The sequence below is a fragment of the Mycteria americana genome, chromosome 16, assembly GCF_035582795.1.
Source record: "Mycteria americana isolate JAX WOST 10 ecotype Jacksonville Zoo and Gardens chromosome 16, USCA_MyAme_1.0, whole genome shotgun sequence".
In the NCBI taxonomy this organism is placed as follows: domain Eukaryota; kingdom Metazoa; phylum Chordata; class Aves; order Ciconiiformes; family Ciconiidae; genus Mycteria; species Mycteria americana.
The window spans coordinates 14215239-14235102 of NC_134380.1; the positions used below are offsets into that span (position 1 = coordinate 14215239).

The 19864-nt window shown below is 71.9% G+C and overlaps 4 protein-coding genes across 7 annotated transcripts; 2 read left to right on the forward strand and 2 right to left on the reverse strand.

Annotated features, from left to right (window-relative positions):
• The first annotated feature begins 3896 nt into the window (after positions 1-3896).
• Positions 3897-7804, forward strand: LOC142417715 (uncharacterized). Its single transcript, XM_075518666.1, is given in 8 exon segments — positions 3897-4281; positions 4323-4385; positions 5533-5729; positions 5919-6056; positions 6244-6436; positions 6515-6522; positions 6914-6980; positions 6983-7804. Coding segments are annotated over 8 exon segments (1248 nt in total). The 5' UTR covers positions 3897-3959; the 3' UTR covers positions 7243-7804.
• A 483-nt stretch (positions 7805-8287) lies between these two features.
• Positions 8288-11612, reverse strand: AFMID (arylformamidase). Of its 2 annotated transcripts, XM_075519077.1 has the most exons (11): positions 11544-11612; positions 11347-11437; positions 11108-11212; positions 10982-11030; positions 10718-10803; positions 10572-10644; positions 10091-10188; positions 9691-9769; positions 9255-9390; positions 8898-9002; positions 8288-8705 (listed from the first exon to the last, which is right to left on the reverse strand). In XM_075519077.1, the coding sequence occupies exons 1-11, from the start codon at positions 11571-11573 to the stop codon at positions 8676-8678; spliced, it is 882 nt and encodes a 293-aa protein (XP_075375192.1). In that variant the 5' UTR covers positions 11574-11612; the 3' UTR covers positions 8288-8675. The 2 variants fall into 2 exon arrangements, with proteins under 2 accessions (XP_075375192.1, XP_075375193.1); XM_075519078.1 differs by lacking the exon at positions 9255-9390.
• Positions 11613-11991: 379 nt separating this feature from the next.
• On the forward strand, positions 11992-15556 carry TK1 (thymidine kinase 1). 2 transcript variants are annotated; one of them, XM_075518895.1, is made up of 7 exons: positions 11993-12141; positions 12803-12834; positions 12900-13013; positions 13096-13189; positions 13525-13614; positions 13702-13821; positions 13942-15556. In XM_075518895.1, exons 1-7 carry the CDS (start codon positions 12076-12078, stop codon positions 14098-14100), a joined length of 675 nt encoding a protein of 224 aa, XP_075375010.1. In that variant the 5' UTR covers positions 11993-12075; the 3' UTR covers positions 14101-15556. The 2 variants fall into 2 exon arrangements, with proteins under 2 accessions (XP_075375011.1, XP_075375010.1); XM_075518896.1 differs by lacking the exon at positions 13525-13614 and having other exon boundaries at positions 11992-12141; positions 13663-13821.
• Positions 15557-15886: 330 nt separating this feature from the next.
• Positions 15887-19756, reverse strand: SYNGR2 (synaptogyrin 2). 2 transcript variants are annotated; one of them, XM_075519100.1, is made up of 4 exons: positions 18302-18463; positions 17687-17924; positions 17238-17377; positions 15887-17120 (listed from the first exon to the last, which is right to left on the reverse strand). In XM_075519100.1, the coding sequence occupies exons 1-4, from the start codon at positions 18401-18403 to the stop codon at positions 16923-16925; spliced, it is 678 nt and encodes a 225-aa protein (XP_075375215.1). In that variant the 5' UTR covers positions 18404-18463; the 3' UTR covers positions 15887-16922. The 2 variants fall into 2 exon arrangements, with proteins under 2 accessions (XP_075375215.1, XP_075375214.1); XM_075519099.1 differs by lacking the exons at positions 15887-17120; positions 17238-17377 and having other exon boundaries at positions 17768-17924; positions 18302-19756.
• Between the last annotated feature and the right edge of the window lie 108 nt (positions 19757-19864).

The window sequence follows — 19864 nt, forward strand, 5'->3', positions numbered from 1 at the left end:
CCGGGATTTCTGCGGTGGTTTTACTGGAAAAGTTGTTGCCGGCGGAGGGAGGGGTCACCCGAGCAGCCCCGGCAGGTTGGGGACGGGGGGGACCGGCCGGCCCCGCGCCTCCCGCCAGCCCCGCTCCGCTCCGCTCCCGCGGGCCGGGCTGCCCGCGGACCCGGGCGCCGGCAGCATCCGCGGGCCCCGGCTCCGGCTCCGGGCTGCGGCCGCTCCGCGCGGGGCTCGCCGCCAGCCCTGCCCGGCCGGGGGCTCTGCCCGCCGTGTCCGTGCCGGTGCCCCGTGGGGAACAACCAGCCCCGGACCGCGGCGGCGGCAATCGCAGCCAAACCTTGCGCCGCCCCGCCGGCCCTGCTCCGGGCAGTCCCACCCCACCGGGTCGGGGCAGCAGTGCCCGCCGGCTGCGTCCCAACGCGGCTGCCGAGGGTTTGCTCTGGGCTCGGGCTCGTTTGGACGCCGCATCTGCGAGCGGCCGCCGGCACACACCCCACGGAGCCCACGGAGCCCGGAGCCAGCCGTTACACCGCGACAGCAGCGGGCTGGGGCTGGCAGGGAGGGCAGCGCCCGTCCCTCAGTGCCGCCGCCGTCCCCAGCGCGGCCTGGCACTGGCCACAGCGTGGCACGGCGTGCTGGAGGTCTGGCCGTGCCCCTGGCAGGCTGAGCCAGGAGCCCAGCACGTCCCAGCGCTTCCAGGCATCGCTCCGCGGTTCCCGACAGTAGGAAATCACTTGGCTCCGTGGCTCCTGCCCCTCCAGGGATGATTGATGGTGGCTCCCCCCGCCCGGGTGGGAGCGGGGCCCTCCAGGCCAGCCAGCCCTGGCCAGCGGGACGGGCTATGGCAGCCCGCAGCGCAGGCAGCGCGGCCGCGGGACCGAGGCAGCCCGGGAGGAAAATACCCCCGAGCTCATGGCAAGCGCTTCGGGGTTGCCACCAGGCCCTGCGGCCAGCCCCGGTCACGCGACACGAGACACCCATGGCAAAGCCTCCGCCACCGGTAGTCCTGCGCCCGCAGCCCCTGCCCAGCCCGGCCCGCGGCCCGCCGGCTCTGCTGGGCGGCCGGTTGCAGAGCGCCGGCCACCAGCCCCGTGCCCGGGGCAGCCACGTGTGCCGGGGTCAAGGCGGCTCGGCCCCAGCCTGGCGCCGGCCGAGGAGGCACAGCCGTGCCGGCCTCCCGCAGCCCCTCCTGAGGCACCCGCAGCGGCGATGCGTGTGGGGGCCCAGCCCCACGGCCGGGGGGCCGGGACACGCAGCCGGGTGAGTGGGCAGGGCCTGGCAGCGGCTGCCTGTGGGGCCGGGGGCAGGGGGAGCCCGGCCGGCTCCGGGAATCGCCCCGGAGGCTGCCAGGCCTGTGGCAGGGAGGGCGGGGGGGAAACCCGATCCTCCCCGGCGGGACCTGGGCCCCGCTCCCCGGCCTGAGCTCGGCTGCTAATTTTAGCCCCGGGGAGGCACCGCTGGAGCGTGAGCTCAGCCCGCCGCGGCTGCACGGGGCCGCGGGGCCCGGAGCCGCCGGCCGGCGCTGGCAGGTGGCGGCCGCGGGAGCCGCGGCGCGGCCCAGCCCCGGGCGAGCCCCCGGGCGAGCCCCCCCGGCTGCGGGGCGAGCCCCCGCCGAGCCGCCCGCCAGGCGCCGGCACTGCCCTCCAGCTGCCCGCACGCCTGCGGCCTTGGCTCGGCCAGCCCCACGTGTGGCCACGAGCCCTCCCGCGGGCCCCGGCGCTGGAGCCACCGAGCCCCCACCGAGGCCCCGTGTGGTCGGAGGGGCTCGCTGGGGGCCGGCGGCCGGCGGAGACCCCTGAGGCAGGTCCCGGCCCACAGCCCCGGGGAAAAGGCCCCGGGGGGGCTGGCGGGACGCAGGGGGCCGTGGAGGAGGCCCTGCCACACTGCAAGGTCCTGCGAAGGATGGGGCCGCCTCCCAGCAAAGGAAGCCCCTGCATGGCTGCGGACCCCAGGCCCTGCCTGGGCTGGTGGTGGGGGGGGGCTGCGCAGCGCAGAGCCCCGAGCCAGCCCCCTCAGGTCTCCGGAACTGGCACGTGCAGGCGCTGAGACGAGAGGCACGGCCAGGACGGGCGCTGTCCCCACGCTGGGCACAGCGCTGCAGCCGGCCCCGCGGGGCACCCCGGGGCCGCCCGGCCCCCCCCCCCAGGAGCAGCAGGAGCGGACAGGCGAGCCGCTGAGGAGGCCACGGCCCAGGGATGCTCCAGCCAGCCAGCCCCTCCTGAGGGAGCAGGGAGCAGCCCCGGAGCCTGCCCTGCCCCAGGGCAGCTGCCCCGGCCACGGTGGGGTCCCTGGCCCAGGGCCCCGCGGCTGCACTTCCCCCCCAGCCCTTCACCTGCGGCGTGACCGGCCGGGCTGCCCAGCGCTTACTGGAAGAGGAAGCTGCTGGGAAGGCAGCGCGTGCAGCGGGGCAGCTTTGGGGAGGAGAGGCTCGGCTCAGCAGCCGGCAGAGCTCGGCTGTCCATGCTCCCAGGTCCAGGGCCAGTAACGGGAAGCGTCTGCTCTCAGTGACGGTAAATCAGATCGGGGAGATTAGAGGCCTTTTTGCCTAATCATGAGCAGCTTGAAGTTGGAGGACAAGTTCCTGGAACAAAGAGGAAATGGAGGCAGTAAATAAAGAAAAACTGCTAACATGTGGCCCTGCGTGTGAAAAACGTCTCCATGAAGGACTGTTTATGGCTCGCTCATCTGCGGGGCTGACAGCGCGGGCTGCAGCGGGAGGTGGTGATGAGGCCCCGCGTGCAGGGGTGCAGGCAGCCAGCCGGGGCAGCTGCGGGGGGCTCTCGGAGAGGGGGGAGGGCTGGGGGGGCCAGAGCTGCGTGGCGGCACATGGCGGAGGGAGGCGGAAGGCAGCAGCATAGCAGGGGCCATGGCGCAGGCGGCTGGACTGGCGATGCCAGGGAGGCTGCGTGCACGGGGAGACAGCGGCACGGCACGTGCGAGGGGAGAGGCAGGCGGGGACCGGGCACGTGGCCCCCAGGGGAAGGGAGCACCTGAATGCCCCACTGCTCCCCCGGCAAGCACCAGGAGAGGTGCCGCGTTGCTGCAGAGCTGTGCCCCCCGCCCCGCCGGCAGCACCAGGGGGGCACAGCCCAGGCTCTCCCAGCAGAGCCCCACGGCCGTGGGCCGGGTCTGCCCCGTGGAGCATCGCCAGCCTCCGGCCGGTCCAGCCCAACGGGGGAGGGCCGGGGGTCTCGCCGCTGCACCGGGCACGGGCTCCCCTGCTCCGGGGGCAGCCGGGATTTCTGCCGGGAGCCCGACGCGGGTGGGCCCGCTCCGTGGCGCGGGCAGAGCGTGCAGGACGTGCCCGCCGCCGGGCCCCAGGACGGGGCGTCCGCTGTTCCCAGGGCAGGCGCAGCCAGAGGCCGGAGCCGATTCCCAGCAGCGAGGTCACCCCGCGCCGTCCCCGCCGTCCCCGCCGTCCCCGGGAGCAGCGTGGCGGGAGCCCGCACTGCTCGGCGCGGGCGCCATGGGCCTGCGGGAAGACTCGCAGATCCCCGCGGCAGCACCCACCCGTGTCCCCCAGCGCTTCCGCCTGCCCCCGCACCGCGGCCCGGGGGCAGAGCTGGCGCGGGGCAGAGGCGAGGGATGGCGGGGCGGGGCGGCTCTGCAGGGGCCCGCGCCGCAGGGGCAGCCCCGGGACGCCCTCGGTGCCCACGCGGGAGCCGTCGCCCCGCGGCCGGCCGGCCCCGCGGGTGGCGAGGCCCGCGGCCTCGGGTGCCGGCCCCAGCCCCGCCTGCACGGGGGACGGGGCCGGCCGGGCGATCCCGCCCCCGCCCGCCCCCGCGCCCGGGAGCCCTCGCGGCGGGGCGGTCCCGGTGGTCCCGGCGGTCCCGGCGGTGCGGGGCTGCGGCGGGGCCGGGGCCGGGGGCGGTGCGGCCGCGGGTGTCCCGTCCCCCCCCCCCGCCGGGCGCCCGCCGCGCGCCGTGGACCTGCGGAGCGACACGGTGACGCGGCTCTGCGCGCGAATGCGCCGCGCCATGGCCCGGGCCGCCGTGGGCGACGACGACTACGGGGAGGACCCGGCAGGCAGCGGTGGGCGGCGGGGACGGGCCCCCCGCGGCCCCGGGCCCGGCAGAGACGGCGGGGCCGCCTCCCCCGTGGGGTCCCTGCCTGCGGCTCCTCCAGCCCCGGCGCAGCCGGGATGGGGAGCCCAGAGCGGGGCTTCTCCGGGGGCGGGGGGGCTTGGCGGGCTGGGGGGGGCCTGGGGGCGGCAGCCTGGAGCTGTGGGGCTCCCGACCACCCCGCTGTGCCCGCCCAGGGCCGGCAGATGCCCGCCCCAGGAGCCCTGTGCTTCTCCCCCCCTGCAGAGCTGCAGCGCCTGGCCGCAGGGGTCCTGGGGATGGCGGAGGCTCTTTTTGTGCCCACGGCCACGATGGCGAACCTCATCGCCGGTGAGTGCCCGGGGCTGCGCCGAGCCCTCCTTCCCCGTGCCCTGGAGCAGCCAGGTCACGAACCGAGGGGCAGGTTTTTGCCCCTTCCCGTGGAGGGTGCGGAGGGCGAGAACAGCCCCGGTCCTCACCGGGGTCCTGAGGAGAGCCCCACTTTGCTCCGGAAGCTGCCCGGGGGGCCGCAGGGGAGAGCTGTGGGCAGCAGGTCCTTTCTGACCCGGGTGCATCTCCTGGCCCCTTCCTCAGCCCCCTCTACCTCACACCTGTAGCAGCATGACCCCGCTCGGCCCCCGGGGCTGCTCCCTGCTTCGTGCTCCTCCTGAGCAAACCCCCCCTTGGGCCTGCTCGGCCCCGTCCCGCGCTCGGCCTCCGCTCTGCTCCGTTAACCTTTACCCGGTTCGCTTTCCTGCCCTCCTGTGAGCGGGGGTCTGCTGTGCGCTGCGTGCGAGCGCGGGCCCCGCTCCCGCCCCGGCCACGTGCACCAGGGAGGGGAGGCCGTGCCCCCCCAGCCGCTGCGGGAAGCCCTGGTCCGACAGCCCCGGCACCTGGGGGGACAGAGCGGGCACCCCGAGCCCGCAGGAGGCCGTGCTGCTGCCCCAGAAACCGGCAGAGCGCAGGCAGAGTGCAGGCAGAGCCCGCAGGCAGAGCCCGCAGGCAGAGCGGAGGGAGCCCGCAGGCAGAGCCCGCAGGCAGAGCCCGCAGGCAGGGCACAGGCAGAGCGCAGGCAGAGCCCGCAGGGAGCCCGGCCGAGCCTGCCCGCCCTCCCGCACGCGCTGCCCGCTGCGCCTCCCCGACCGCCCCTCCCCCAGCCGTGCGCCACTGCCCGCGGGGGCTCGGCCGCTCCGGGGCCGGGTCGCCCCCCTGCGCCCCCACGAGCCCGGCGGGGCCGCGCAGGGGCTGCTGCGGGCGGGCGGGCTCCGGCCCGGGCCGGCGGGGCCCGGCGGCACCGGCGGGGGCAGGGGGGCGGCTCGCTGCTGCCCTCCGGTGGCTGCCGGGGCCGGGCCGGGCGGAGGATCCCTCGCCGGGCCGCGGCAGCGTCCCCCGATCGCCCCGAGCCGCGGCCCGGGGCACGAGTCGGGGCTGAGCCCGCCCGCCGCAGGGCCGGAGGGGCGGAGGGGACGGAGGGGACGGAGGGCCGGGACCCCCCCGCACCGCCCCCGCCCCCGCCCCCCGTCGGCGCCGCTCCCTGCCCCGCCCCGGGCACAGGGCGCTGGCGTCCACCCCCAGGCGCTGCCGCACCTGGACCGGCTGGAGCTGACCGTCCGCGGGCCCCGCGGCAGCCGGTACCGCCCGCGCCCTGAGCTCATCGGCCTGGAGAACGCGCACAGCCCTCGCCTACTCCAGCAGGTAGGAGCCGGCGGCTGGCAGCAGCCCTGCCTGGGCACGGGCAGCCGGACCCGGCAGGACGGCGCCGCGGGGACGCCAGGGCCTTGCCGAGGAGCTTGGAGCACAGCTCGTGTCGGCACCGGCTGCCCCGCCGGGCTCGGTGCCTCCAGGGGTCCCTCCTGGCCCAGCTCTTCCTCTGCCTCCCCCCAGGTCCGCAGGCTCGCTGACCGGTACGGGCTGCAGGTGCACGTGGACGGAGCGCGGCTGGTGAACGCGGCGGTGGCCCAGGACGTGGAGCCGGCTCGGATCACCCAGCACTGCGACTCCGTGTCCCTGTGCTTCTCCAAGGTGTGCTCGTGCGGGGAGGGGGTCCCCGGGGCCAGATGGGACCAGCACAAGCTGGGGCCTCGCCCTTGTTCGGGGGGATGCGGCCGAGTGCCCAGCTTGTGGGCTGGAGCATCCCTGGGCGCATCCCCGGCAGGGGTACGGGCAGCCCCCCGGGGCAGCTTGGGTCACCCCTCTGGTGGCTCCGCAGGGCCTGGGCGCCCCGGCCGGCGCGGTGCTGGCTGGATGCAGGGAGTTTGTCGCTGAGGCCCGGCACGTGTGGAAGCTGCTGGGCGGGGGGATGCGGCAGGCAGGCGTGCTGGCAGCCGCTGCCCGCCTCGGGCTGGAGCACGCGGAGGCGACGCTGTGCAGAGACCACGACAACGCCCAACGCTTTGCTGAAGGTATCTCGGGGCCCCTCGGCACGCCGGGAGGTACGGGCGCCTGCAGCCTGACACCGCTCTCCCTGCCCGGCCGCGCAGGCTTCCACGCGCTGCCGCGCAGCCGGGTCGTGCCCTGCCCGACAGCTCGGTGTGGGCCCAGCCTTGTCCCCTCCCCTGCCGGCTGGGCTCACTGCACCCAGCACCACCCGGCACTGCCGGGGGTGACAGCGGCGCAGGCACCTTCCCCGGGCAGCTGTGCTGGATCTCCAGCCAGGCAGGGATGCCGCTGGGGTCCCTGCCTGGCTGGAGTGCTGGGACGATGCCGTGCCTGTCCCCGCGGTGCCCACAGTGACCCTGGTGCTGCACAGCAGGGAGGGCAAAGGGCCCCTCCTTCAGCTGGGACCTGGGGCAGGGCGTGGGCAGCGCTGCAGCCTCCTCTCCTGGGAAGCCGGGCACCGGGCTCGCAGCCTACCGCCCCTGCCTCCGCCCGGCATCCAGGAGCTGGACTCGCCCCTCTGCTCCGTCAGCCTTGTGGCGGTGGGGACAAACATCGTGATGGTGAGCATCGGGGGGACTGGCCGTCCCCCGCCGAGCTCTGCGAGCACCTGTGGGCAGTGAGCGAGGAGGAGTTGGCCGAGACCGGCCCGGCTGTCAGCGTCCTGCTGTTCCCCTGGTCGGCACACGCCGTGCGTGCCGTCTGGCACCGCGACATCTCGGCCTGCGACACCGAGCTCGCAAAGAACAAGCTGGAGTTTGTGGCCGGGAAGTGCCAGGAGAAGCCGGCCCTGGGGCTGCGCCCGAGCCCTCCGGGCGCAGGGGGAGCCTGAGCCCCCTCCCAGCCCCAGCCCGGGGGCAGCTGCCTCCCCCTGGCCGCTGCAGCCAAGCTGGCCGGGGCGGCTGTCCCAGCCCTGTCCTGGCAGCCAGCCGCAAAGGGGCTGGGAGCAGCCACAGCGTGCTCCGGGCGCGTTCCCAGCCGGCTGCAGCGCAACATCCACCCCGGCGCGCAGCCCTGCGAACCAGCGTGAGCCCAGCCCCGCGGAGACCCCGGCCCACCCCCCGCGGGAGCACGGCCCCTCCCAGGAGGGAGCGCCTTCGCAGGCATGCCCGGCGGGACAGAGGGGAGCACACGTCCCGCACCGCCACCCAGACCCCTCCGAGGCAGCATCCCCGTCTCACTGGTCACCCAGCAAACATCCTCAGAGCACCCTCTAGTCCTCTACAGAAGCTCTGTAACTCGGGTCCCGCAGACAGCCCCCAAAAGCAGAGCCGGACACCCCCCGCCCCAAAGGCCGCACGCTGCGCCTGGCCCACGTGCACCACACGTGTGTGCAAGGATGCTGCAGCAGGGAGACAGATCCCGAGGGATGGTCAGGGCACAAAATAAACGTGTTCTGGCAGCACTGTGGCTGCGCAGGATGTTTTCTCCCAAGCGTGCTCCTGCCCTGCCCATGCAGCAGGGACAGCGTCGCAGCCCAGAGGTCCCCATTGTGGGACAAGTGCTTCTGAGGACGTGGAAGCATCTCACACATCGGTATCTGGCCAGCACTGGCCCAGACAGCTCCCCAGCGCGCGCCTCCATCACCCCCCTCCCCAAAGGTTTGCTTTAACCCAGTCCCACAGCCCCCCCGCAGCCGCAGGCGGGCTCTCTGGGCTTCCCTGCCTGCCGAGCCCGTCGCTTTCTGGGTTGGACTTTGCCTGTGCACAGAGCTGGGCCAGGCTCAGTGCGCACTCCCCGCTGCTGGCACGGACGAGCCCAGCCGCAGGACGGGAGCTCCGCGCTGGGAGAGGAGATTCTCTCTGCAGCAGCCATGTCTAGTGTGTACTCGCCGGCTCAGCACAGCCCCAGCTCCCCAGGAAGCAGTTACACAGGCAGCAGTTACTCCTAGTTTATTTTGTGTTGGCAATAAGCAGTTTAAAGGAAATCGAGGGAACAAACTTCATCACCCGGTCGTCCAGACAGAGCCCTGCAGGCCCGCCAGCCCCGTGCGCTCCGGACGGGTGGAAACACCCCTGCAAAGGAACCCCAGCCCAGGCGATAATCGGTGATAACCGATGCTCCCCTGCTCCGAGCCCCCCCGCCTGGCTGCAGGCTGGAAGGAGCGGAGGGGGCACAGAGGGTGTCCGGAGGCAGCAGCCGCCCCGTGCTGCAGGAGGAGACCCAGCGGGCCGGAGCGAGGGCAGCAGGGCAGGGTACCCGCAGGCTGCCTGTCGCTGCCGTGCAGGGCTGTGGTTCCCATCTCGGTTTGCTCCCGACATGCCGTCAAGCTCTTGAAATCATGTTCAGAATCACCTGGGATGAGGAACCGAGCCCTGTGAGCAGCGCCTGGCCCCGCTCCTCCACTCCTGGAGACGACAGCCAGCCCCGAAGCCGCAGCCCCGCACCCGCCCTAGGCGAGCCCCGCTCGCCTAGGCACAGCCCTCCTGGGCTGCTGATCTTAGCTGTGCTCGGAGAGCGAAGGGAGGACGGGAGCTCTCCCCCTACCTGAGTGAGGACATAGCTCTCCTCTGACAGCTTCTCAATGATGTCAAAGTGATCCACGCCGGCGAGATCCAGCAGGGAGACGGACCAGCCGGCTGCGCGCAGGGCCTGTGGAGAGAGCGGCGCTGGCGGGAGGGACCCCGGCCCCCATCAGCCCCGGACAGGGCAGCAGGAATGACGGCTCGGCAAGGACTAGCGTCCTCCCCTGAGCCGCTGTCGTCTTCAACAGCAGCCATCGCCACAGCAGCAGAAATACTGCTCCGGTACGGCACATGAGCTCTTCATCCCAGCTTAGCAGGTCCGAGCGGGCCGGCTGGAGCAGCATCCCCAGAGCCGGGCAGGGCACTGCCCGGGGCTCACCTGGCCGTACTCCTGCGACTGCCTGCGAAACTCCGGGGAGTCGTGCTGGGCCACAGCCACGAGCACCTCGCAGGCCGCGGCCGCGGGCGCTGCTGGGGTGACGCACAGCATGGGGCTGTTCCTCTGGGCGACCTCCCTGGCGGAGACACCGCGGTGGCAGCTGACGCAGCCCCTCGCTCGGAGAGGGCGTCTTTGCCTGCAGAGCACCCGCGTCCTCGGCCGTGCGCACCAGCCAGGCGGAGGGCAGAGGGTCTGTGCCTGGGCCAGGCGCGGAGGCAGCCGGTGCCCCGCTGCGCGGGCGGGCTGTGCGGGCAGGGGCAGAGCAGGCTGCAGAGCCGCCGGCGTTCACCCGCAGGCTGCGCTGGCCAAAGCCACGCGTGTGCGCGGCCTGCCTGTGCCCGTTCCCGGTCGCTGTCCCCGCCGCGTGCAGGCTCACCGGCTCATGTTCAGCGCATCGTTCACGTAGGTGTGCAGGATGGGCTCGAGGTCGTACACGCCGCTCACCAGCACGGCTCCTGGAGGCAGAGGTGCCGGCGGGTGAGGGGCCCTGCAGCTCGGGCCGCTCTCGCAGCCCTGCGTGTGGGAACTCTCCTTGCGCCCACATCCCCAGGCCCCAGCGCGCGGCTGGTGGGCGCAGGACACGCGCACCCCCGGGGCAGCTTGTCCAGGAGCCGAGTCCTGCGCTCCCAGCGCCTGTGGGCTGCAGTCAGCTGGGGCAGCTCCTCTCCCTCGGCTCTGCAGCCCCCGCAGCCCCGTACGGGCAGCAGAGACGGCCTCGTCCCAGGCGCAGACACCAATTCTCCTCCAGCCCCCGTGCCTGGACACGGTGGCGCTACCTTTGATATCCGGTGCCACTCCGTATTCCGTCCAGTCCGTGGACAACACCATGGCTGCCAAGTGGGCCCCTGCCGAGTGTCCACACAGGTAAACGCCTCTGGAGAGAGGGGGCCGTGAGCCAGCGCAGGGAGCGACGGCGTGGCGTCTGCCGCCTCGGGACACCCTGCTCCGCACGGAGGAGGCGGCACAGCCACAAGTGCCACAGCCCAAACGCGGCAGCTCGGGCCCGTTTCCCTGTCCCTCAACTGACACCCCGTGCAGTGACAAGGGAGCAGGGCCACGGGCATTGCCCAGCGCTCGGACCGAGGCATCGAAGCCTTTGTCACAGCGCAGGGCTCGTTTGCCCCCTCCTGTCGCTGCCACGGCCACCCCCACGCACCAAACCACCCAGGGCGTGGCGCAGGCAGAGTTTGCCTCGAAGGCCCGAGGGCGGCCGTAGCGCTGGTGCGGAGGGGACCCCGGGAGCTGCGTGCGGCCCACCTGATCCCGGGGTACCGCTCCACCAGGAAGGCGAGGCTGCGCCGCACCTGCCGCACCATGGCGTCCATGTGGCCTGGGCAGAGAGCGGAGTCGGGAGGGCGCGGGGCCAGCGCGGGCAGCCGCCGCGTCCGCTGGGCAGCACCTACCTTTGGGGGCTGTGTCGTATCCCACCGCCACCACCGCCGCGCCCTGCGACACCAGCGGGGGGGCTGCGAATCCCGACTCGTCTTTACTGGGGGGGGGAACAGAAGCTAGGCAGGCTGCGGGGGCCGGGGTCTCCCGGGGCCGGCCGGAGGTCCGATCAGACCCAGAGCACCCAGGACAAGTGCGGGCGTCACGAGAAGGGGGGTGGTAGGAGCGGGCCGGGGGGCTCCCTTCCCAAGGGATCCCCCCACCGCAGCCCACCTCACCTCAGGCACTGCCAGTATCCGCCATGGATGTAGACCAGGACCGGGAAGGCTGCGCAGCACAGCCCGGGGTGAACGGGGGGCACGGCCCCTGCCCGCCCCCGCCGCCGCCGCCTGCCCGCCACCTACTTCCAGAAGGGTCCGTGGGAAAATAGATGTCCAGCTTCTCGCCCTCCCCGTCGCCGTAGGGGACGTGCAGCGAGGTCTGCGCGCTGGCCCGGGCCCGCCGGGTCCCTGCGGGAGGACGGACACGGCGCCTGGAGCACCGCCCGCGGGGCCGGGGCCGCGGTACCCGAGCCGCAGCCCTGCTCCCCGGCGCCCTGCTCCTCACCGGCCCGGGGCCGGGGCCGGGGCCGGGCGCTCCTCACCTTCCGCCGTCGCCGCGAGGTGGGCCTGGATGACGGTGTCCCGGCCCAGGCGGGGGGACCAGCGGCTGGGGGAGTACTGCTCCTCCAGCGCCTGCGGAGGAGGCGCGGGGCTGCGGCGCGGGGCGGCGGGTGCCGGGCGAGGCCCCCCGCCCCGCGGCCCTGGCGAGAACCGCGCACCACCCGCCCCGGGACCCTACCTCCGCGGTCATGTCCCGCCAGCCCCCCATGCTGCGCCCGGTCCCGGTCCCGGTCCCGGTCCCGGTCCCGGCCCCGCGCTCGCCGCGGCCCCGCGCCCCCTGCCCGCCCGGGGGCGGGGCCGGAGCCCGGGGGCGGGGCCGGCCCGCTCCCATTGGCCGCCCGGGGGGCGGGGAAGGGACAGGGGACGGGGGCGGGGCATCGGGCGGGGCCGCCCCGCTCCCATTGGCCGCCCGGGGGGCGGGGCCGGGCCGGGGACACCGGGCGGGCTGACAGGCGATGACGCAAAAGCGTCGCGGCGCGCAGGCGGGCGCGCGGTGCACGCCGGGAAGGCGGCACGGGCCTGGGAGCGGAGGGAAATAAGAATTTTCGCGCCTGTGCCCCCATTGGCCGGCGCGGCGGCGTGGCGGCACGAGCCCTCCTCCGATTGGCCAGCGCGGCGGCGCGTGGGCGTGAGGCCTCCCCGGATTGGCCGGCGCGGCGCCGCAGCGGAGAGGCGCGCGCGGGCGCTCAGTCCGTCCGGCCGGCGCAGCCATGAACTGCCTGACGGTGCCCGGCGTCCACCCCGGCTCGCCCAGCCGCCCGCGCGGGCAGATCCAGGTACGGGCCCGGGCCGATACCGACACTGGCAGCGGGCGGGCGGGCGCTCAGCGCCCGCTGGGGCCGCCCTGAGGGGGCAGCGGGGCTGCAGGGGCTGGGCCGGTACCGGGCGGGGCAGCGGGGCTGCAGGGGCTGGGCCGGTACCGGGAGGCGGCAGCGGGGCTGCAGGGGCTGGGCCGGTACCGGGCGGGGCAGCGGGGCTGCAGGGGCTGGGCCGGTACCGGGAGGCGGCAGCGGGGCTGCAGGGGCTGAGCCGGTACCGGGGAGGGCAGCGGGGCTGCAGGGGCTGAGCCGGTACCGGGAGGCGGCAGCGGGGCTGCAGGGGCTGGGCCGGTACCGGGAGGCGGCAGTGGGGCTGCAGGGGCTGGGCCGGTACCGGGAGGCGGCAGCGGGGCTGCAGAGGCCGGGCCGGTACCGGGGGCGACGCTCGGGCTGTGCGGGGTGATGGCGTGGCCGGGCTGGTGCGGGGCTGCGGTGGGCCGAACCAGCACCGGCGGCGGGGGATGCGCCGGGGCTCCCAGAGCCGCAGGGGCCTGGCCGGCGCCCCGCCGGATGCCGGGGCTGGGCAGGGCGACGGCCGGGCTGGCGCCCGGGGGCTGCCTGTGCGGTGGCCCTGCCAAGCCGTGCTCTCGCCCGCTGACCCTCGTGGTTCTGCCCCCAGGTGATCTTCGGCCCCATGTTCTCCGGGAAGAGGTAGGCCCGGGGCGGATGGGGGGGCAGGGAGTGGGCCGGGGCCCGCTGACAGCTGTCTCTTGCAGCACGGAGCTCATGCGCCGGGTGCGGCGGTTCCAGCTCGCTCAGTACCGGTGCCTGCTGGTGAAGTACGCCAAGGACACGCGCTACTGCACCTCTGGCGTCTCCACACATGACAAGTGAGTCCCTGGGGCAGGAGGACCCACCCCTGCGGGCCCAGCAGCTGGGCCGCCTGGCTCACCGTCTCGCCCTTCCCCTCAGGAGCACCATGGAGGCCCTGCCAGCCTGCCTCCTCAAGGACGTGTACCAGGAGGCGCTGGGCTCTGCGGTCATCGGCATTGACGAGGGCCAGTTTGTAAGTGCATGGCCAGGGCAGGTCCTGGGGAGCTCTGCAGGATGCAATCTTCAGAGCACCCTGTGCAGAAGAAGGTCTGAATCCTCTGCAGGAGCGGGTGGGAAGAAATACCCCGGGGCAGGCTGACCCTGCTGGACTATGCTTGTATAGTCAAACCCTTCCCTTCCCGTAGTCCCCGCAGGCTGAGGACAGCGGGCCTGGAGTCCATTTCACAGATGGGCAACGTGGCTCTAACTTTCTTTGTGCCCTGTGCTGCTGTCTGGGCATGTGCTGCTGGATCCGGAGCGAAGCGCTGCCCCTTATTCCTCCTGACACTGTTCCTGTACCTCCTCTAGTTCCCAGATATCGTGGAGTTCTGTGAGACGATGGCCAACACTGGGAAAACCATCATTGTTGCTGCTCTTGATGGGACTTTCCAGAGAAAGGTAAACCATTCTTTTTTTAGTACAGCAGCTGCTTTGGTATTCTTGTAGAACCCATCCAACCAAACCGCCCCTGCTGTCTTGGCACAGGCCTTTGGGAGCATCCTGAACCTTGTGCCACTGGCAGAGAGCGTGGTGAAGCTGAACGCCGTGTGCATGGAGTGCTACCGAGAAGCCTCCTATACAAAGAGGCTGGGAGCAGAGAGGGAGGTGAGTTCCCTTGGAACAGAAAGCACTTCATTAGCTTCACCCTGCCAGTCCTGCTAGTCCGGAGGGATCTCCTCAGGGGAACTGGGCTCTGCAGAGTCACTCTCCCAATTTTCTTGCCAGGTTGAAGTGATTGGAGGAGCAGACAAGTACCACTCTGTCTGCCGAGCCTGCTACTTCCGCAAGCGGCCTCAGCAGCCTGGGTTGGAAAACAAGGAGAACGTGCCCGTGGGGGTGAAGCAGCTGGACGTGGCTCCCTCCCGGAAGATCTTTGCTTCTTGACTGCTGGGCTCCTGCATGGGGAAACATGAGAGGAAGGAAGCTAGATGCTGTGGCTTCCAGATGCCAGATCTGGCTTCCCCTGCTTTTAGCAAAACTGTTAAGTGTCTTAGCTCTACCTGCCAAACCAAGCTGCTGTTCCTCTGCACCGAGCGCCAGGACAGAGGAGGATCAACTGGACCTGATGCTGGGGGGCAGCTGAAGCGGGAGCCTGACTAGAAGTGAGTTCCTTTCTCTGAACACGGAAAAGAGACAGGTGTAGTTACTGATGCTGCCACACAAACAGGTCCTGGAAAACTGTCACAGTGAGCCAGGCTGCAGGGCTTCCATCGCTCGCCATAGTTCTGGCCTGCTCCCCTGGTCTGCGTATGTTCAGGCTGGCACTGGTGGCTGGTTCACTTGCCTGTGAATGCAACCATTTCTTTATCTCTTGTGCCCTGTTGCTAAATTCCAGGTTTCTTAAGACAATGTACAGTAACTCAGTATTTTAAACCCACTTCCTTTTTTAACGTGGTCTGAGGAGATAACCCGTTCCTTGTCACAGAGCTGTGGCACAACTTTTCAACTGACACACGCAGCAGCAGCAGCCTGGCCCTCAGCAGTCCCTTCGAACGATTGTGTGCGGCCTGTTTGCTGTTACGCTCACTTGCTGTAACTGTCTTGTAAATTTTTGTTGAAACAGAAGGGGGGGGAAAGAAAGGCTTGACTTAACGGCCTGACAGTAGGATCCTCCTAGTTTTTGAACTTTAAAAGGGCTAGCAGTAGTCTGTGTAGTAAGACAGAGTCCTTTTGGAAGAACGAGACTTCACTTCAGGAAGAGTCTCCTCTCCAAAATCAGGGTGTTTTTTCTCAGGTCCAAGCCTGGCGCTGCCACTTCAGTGCTTAGTTATCTGCGAAGGGTTTGGAGGCTCGGGACTTAATCTGTAAAGTTTTGGGCTACCGTTTCTGTGAAGATCCAGCTACTAGGAAAAGGGTCTCTGCTTTGAGTGGATGGTTCTCAACTCTAGTCATGTATCTTGCTCCCTCCTGAGCCTTCCAAAAATTCTCAAGGCTGATTCTTTCTCTGCTGTAAGTTGGCTGAAGGATCCTCTTCCTCCTTTGCTTGACTTGGCTTCTGGAAGGGTTTGGGTGTTTGGTTTTTTTTCCTTACTCCTTCCAAGAGTGCTTTTCCCTGTAAGCCAGTGTCCACAAGCTCCAAGCAGTAGCCCTTGGTTCTGGCCAGGTCAAATCTCCATGTGCAAATGCAGTGCTCTCTGTTTGCCTCCACCCTCCAGCTAGGAGGAGGCATCTCCCTAGAAGGTTACAAGAGCTGTCGGAAAACCCCTGCTCCCTCTGCCTTACTTGAAGCCATGACAGTTGTAGTACTCACAAGCACTTGGTTGCCAGGCCTGGGCTTTCCCCTTAGGGAGGGGGAAGGTGGCACTGCTACTGGTTTAGGTTAATAAATAACTTAATGAAATCGTCTCTGCGTGGTTTATGCCAGACTGCTCTGAAAAGGCTTCCCTGCAGTGAACGGTGTGCAAACACTGCAGGCTGATGGCTCACAGCCGCAGCCTGGGCGGGGGGGCTGGCGGCAGGGGTGGTGTTGGAGTTGTCTGCTCAAACTTGCTACCAGACTCCGAGGCGCAGGAGGGCTTGCCTAAAAATAGCACTAGCGTGAGTGTGCTGTTTGCAGTGCAGCACTGGGCTGGGGCTGCTCTGCCGCTTCCCTGCCTGGAACCCCCCGGCCCTCGGGGAGAGAGGAGGAACCCTGTTCTGCTTCCCTAGAGAAGACGGGCACGCGGTGGCCAGGTGAAAAAGTTTATTCCATCTCTACAGTGACAAACAAAGAGCTACTTGACCGCCAGCCCCAGCAGCGACAGCTCACACGCCGCACACTGCTGCTGGGATCAGCTTCACAACAGGTGCAGCAGAAAACCTGAGACAGCCAGCCTGCACGGGCGCCGCAGCGGCACCCTGGCGCCAGCCGGCAGCGCGGGCTGCGAGCGAGGCGCTGCCGGGGCAGCAGCGGGCAGGACGCGGGAGGCAAGCGAGGGGCACCGAGGACCGAGTCAGCAGGAAAAGCACTCCAGCTCCTTCCTTGGACACCTGGAGCGGCCACGGCCCCGCTGAGAGCCCAGCACTCGCTGCTCCCACGGATCCCGAACCACGTCATCCGAGCACCGGCAGCTCTAGTGCAGGCTGCGAGAAGGCACAGCATGGGAGTTTATCGTCAAAGAAGACAGGGCTTTGGCATCAAGCTCACCCAGCAGCAGCCGAGGGGGGAAGGCACGGGAAGCGGCGGCAGGCGGGAGCTGGACCGCACCGCCTGGCTGCGCTACGGCCACAAGAGCCGGCACTTGAGGGGTTGCGGCCGGCATGGCTGGAAAGGCACCGGTGCCAGGACGGGCCAGGGCAGCAGTCACAAGGGCACGGCCAGGCCGGAGCGGGGGGTGCAAACCGCACACTCACCCCGCTGCTTCCTCCCGCAGCTGCTTCCCCAAGGGCACAACAGCGAGGGCAGGCGCTCGGCCTCGCCGGGGCCGGCCCCACGCCCCCAGCCTCCCCAGAGCCGCGGGGCTGCGCTCAGCAGTTGCGGATCACCCACCATGTGCCAAATCACCCGCCACACACCGGGCTCTGGATCCCAGCGGCGGGGAGCTCAGCTCCACCACCGGGACCAGGCCCCTCCTGCACCCTAGCACCCGGGCCCGGTAGCTTCACACAAAGCAGCCACCACCCTCCTGCCCCACCTTCCCACTTCAAGTTGCAGGTCCCTCCCCTCCCACCCCACAGAAGAGAATTGCACTGGCACAGCCATCCCTGCCGGGCCACCGGCCAGGGGCTCAGTACACCGGCGGGGGCTGGTAACCCCCCGGGGCTTCTGCCGTGTGGGTGAAAGGCGGCTGCTGGTAGCTGTCGTGGCTGATGTTGGGGTAGCTGGAGTACGGAGTGGGAACCTCCGGGGTGGGGTCGACGTAGCTGTGAGAAAAGTCCTCCACCCCCATTTTGTACCTCTTGTAAGCGAAGGCGATCAGGAGGCCCTAGAGAGACGAGGGGGCCGGCGGCATCAGGGCTGCCCTGGGCTGCGCAGCCCGGGGAGCCCCTCCACGCTCCCTCCCAAGCGGGGCAGGGACGGGCTCTGCCGCGGCTTCACTCACCCAGGAGAAGATGGAGAAGAAGCTGAAGGTGATGGCGGCACGGGCCGAGTCAGCCCCGATGTGCACGTCCTTGGCCTGTGTCCAGGCCCACTGGTTGGTCAGGAAACAAAAGCCAATGAACCACAGGAACGTCCAGAGGCCTGCGGGAGGAAGGTGGCGTGAGGGGCTGGGGCTGCGTCCTGCTGCTCCCAGGCAGGTCCCCAGGCCAGACCCTGCTCCCACCGGGCTGCTGCTGCCATCGGGGCGGCCGGAGGCCAGCGCAGGCGCCCGGCCCGGTGCAGCCACCCCGCTGCTCCTTGGAGCGCTTGCAGCAGGCAGCGCGTGGCCCGTGGGCAGCGTGCCAGGCGGGAGCGACTCCCTTCGCCAGGCACTGGCAGCCACGTCACGGGACAAGGGCAGCCATTGTAGCAGCCACGGAAGGCGCAGCCCGGCTCCGCAGCCGCCGGTACCTGAAAAGCTGAGGTCTGCCAGGACCAGGTACTTGCGGTCGGTGGTGTTGCTGATCTGGGGAAAGTAGATGTCCACCATGAAGAAGAAGATGCAGGCGAGGAAGGCGAGGATGCCGATGCCAATGCCGTAGCGGCAGGCGTCCTCGTTGTGGTTGAAGATGCAGAAGAGCTGGGGGGAGCTGGGCAGGTTGGTGTAGCCCTCCCCGAGCAGGCAGGCGAAGACGATCAGGGCGAAGACCTGCAGAGGCGGGAGGCGGTGTCTGGCAGGCGGCACCGGGGCGGTGGGGCCCCTTCCAGGGCTGCCAGCACCCAGCCGAGCTGGGGGCACCGGCCCGGGCAGGGCTCAGCTGAGGGCCCGCCACGGTGGCTGGGCTGGGGCAGGAGCGGGGGAAGGCCGGGCCGGGAGGGAGGGCGAGGGGGGGAAGGGAAGGCCGGGCCGGGCCGGGCCGGGCCGGGCGGGAGGGAGGGAGCAGAAGGCCGGGCCGGGCCGGGCCGGGCGGGCGGGAGGGCGAGGGGGGGAAGGCCGGGCTAGGCCGCGCGGGCTCCGGGGCGCGGCCCGGCGGGGCTCTCCCGGGGGGGCTGTCCCGGCGCCGGCCCCGTCCCGCCCCGACTCACCGCGCTGGCGATGCGCGCCAGGACCTGCGGCTGCTGCACGAAGCGGCCCAGGTCGAAGGTGCCGCCGGCCTTGGCCGCCCCGTACGCGCCGCCGCCCTCCATCGCGCCGCAGCCGCCACCGCCGCCGCCGCGCTCCCCGCCGCTTCTGCGCGGCACCGCCCCGGGGAGGGCCGGGCCGGGCCGGGCCGGGCGGTCCCCGCTGCCGCCGGGGCGGGGCGGAGCGGGTCGTGCTCAGGCCGGCGGGCCCGGCTCTCCCCGTGCCCCGCGGCCGCTCGGCCCTGCACAGCGGGGGGACCGGCAGCCGGCCCCCGCCCGCGGCGGAGGGTCCCGCGCCCCCCCCCGCCGCTGCCGCCCGCCCTCCCTCCCGGTGCCGCGGCTGCGTGGGACGGGGGAGCGCCGGCCGGCCCCACGCCAGCCCCGCGGCAGCCCCACGCCGTTCGCCGGCGGGTGAAGGCCCGGCGCCTCCCGACGAGCTTTGTGCCGCGGGTCGGTTCCAGCCCCACGCCCCGAGCCCGGCTCCCGCGGGTCGCAGCCCCACGGCCCGGCCGGCGGGGGGTCCCAGCGAGCGCGGCCGGAGGGGAAGGGGAGGCTCTGCGGGGGGGGTGCTCCCGCCGCCCCCTCGCCCGGCACCGGGAGGTGGCAGGAGGGCCGGGCTGGGCCGGGTGGCCGGTGCTCCCCCGCCCTCCCCGCGGGTGCACGGGGCCGGCTTCGCACCCACGCCGACCCGCGGCGCTTGCCCGGTGCCCGGCGCGGGCGGAGGCGGCGGGAGCCCGGGGACGCGTCTCCGTCGGTTCCTGGGGCCGGGGCAGGCGCGGGGCCGGGCCGGGAGCGGGGCGCGGCGGGTCCCAGCGCCCGGGGGCGCGGGCGGGGGGGCCGGGAGCCCTGCCGGGGCCGCCTCCTGCCCGGAGCAGCCTTAGTCCGCCCGGGGAGGTCTGCGGGGCCGGAGGGCGGTGGAGGGGGAAGAGGGAGGGGAGGGGAGGGAGGGGAAGGCGCTGGGACACCGGCGGGCGGTGGGAGCGGGGCGCGGGCGGCACGGCCCCGGCGGAGCCGCTCTCCGGCCCCGGGACGGCGCTGGCGGGGGGGCACAGAGGTCTCTGCCCCGGTGTCGTCGTCGTCGTCGTCCCGGGGCGGGCTTGGGCCCCGCGGGCCCGGCGCTGCCGTAGGGGCGGGAAGGGGCGTCCTCGCCCGCCCCGGGGCTGCGGGTCCTGCCGTGCCCTTCCCGAACCGAGCGCCGGCGTCGGTGCCGCGGCGCGGGGGCCGCTCGGAGGTTCCCACGCGCGGTGCGGGCTGGCTCCGTCCCTTCCCCGGGAGAGCCCGGCCCCGGAGCCTCCCTGCCCCGGAACGGCGGGCGGGCTCCTCCAGCGCAGCCCCGGGCCGGGGACGGTGCCAGCCCCCCGGGGCGGGCAGGACCTGCTCGTCGGAGCCTGCGCCGCCTCCCCCATCCGCCCGCCCTTCCTTCCTGCTCCCGGCCTGCTGGGCCGCCGGGGCGAGTTGGTCCCGGTGTAGGTCCCGGGTTTAGCCCCGGGCTTAGCCCCGCGGCCCAGCCCCGCGGCCCCTCGCGCT

Coding starts and splice junctions, on each gene's coding strand:
- AFMID (XM_075519077.1), bottom strand. CDS start 11,573: ATGGGGGGCTGGCGGGACATGACCGCGGAG. Junction 11,213..11,346: donor CCTCGCGGCGACGGCGGAAG/GTGAGGAGCGCC, acceptor GTCCTCCCGCAG/GGACCCGGCGGGCCCGGGCC. Junction 9,003..9,254: donor AGTCGCAGGAGTACGGCCAG/GTGAGCCCCGGG, acceptor CTCTCTCCACAG/GCCCTGCGCGCAGCCGGCTG.
- TK1 (XM_075518895.1), top strand. CDS start 12,076: ATGAACTGCCTGACGGTGCCCGGCGTCCACCCCGGCTCGCCCAGCCGC. Junction 12,835..12,899: donor CCCATGTTCTCCGGGAAGAG/GTAGGCCCGGGG, acceptor TGTCTCTTGCAG/CACGGAGCTCATGCGCCGGG. Junction 13,014..13,095: donor GGCGTCTCCACACATGACAA/GTGAGTCCCTGG, acceptor CCTTCCCCTCAG/GAGCACCATGGAGGCCCTGC.
- SYNGR2 (XM_075519099.1), bottom strand. CDS start 19,743: ATGGGGGAGGCGGCGCAGGCTCCGACGAGCAGGTCCTGCCCGCCCCGG.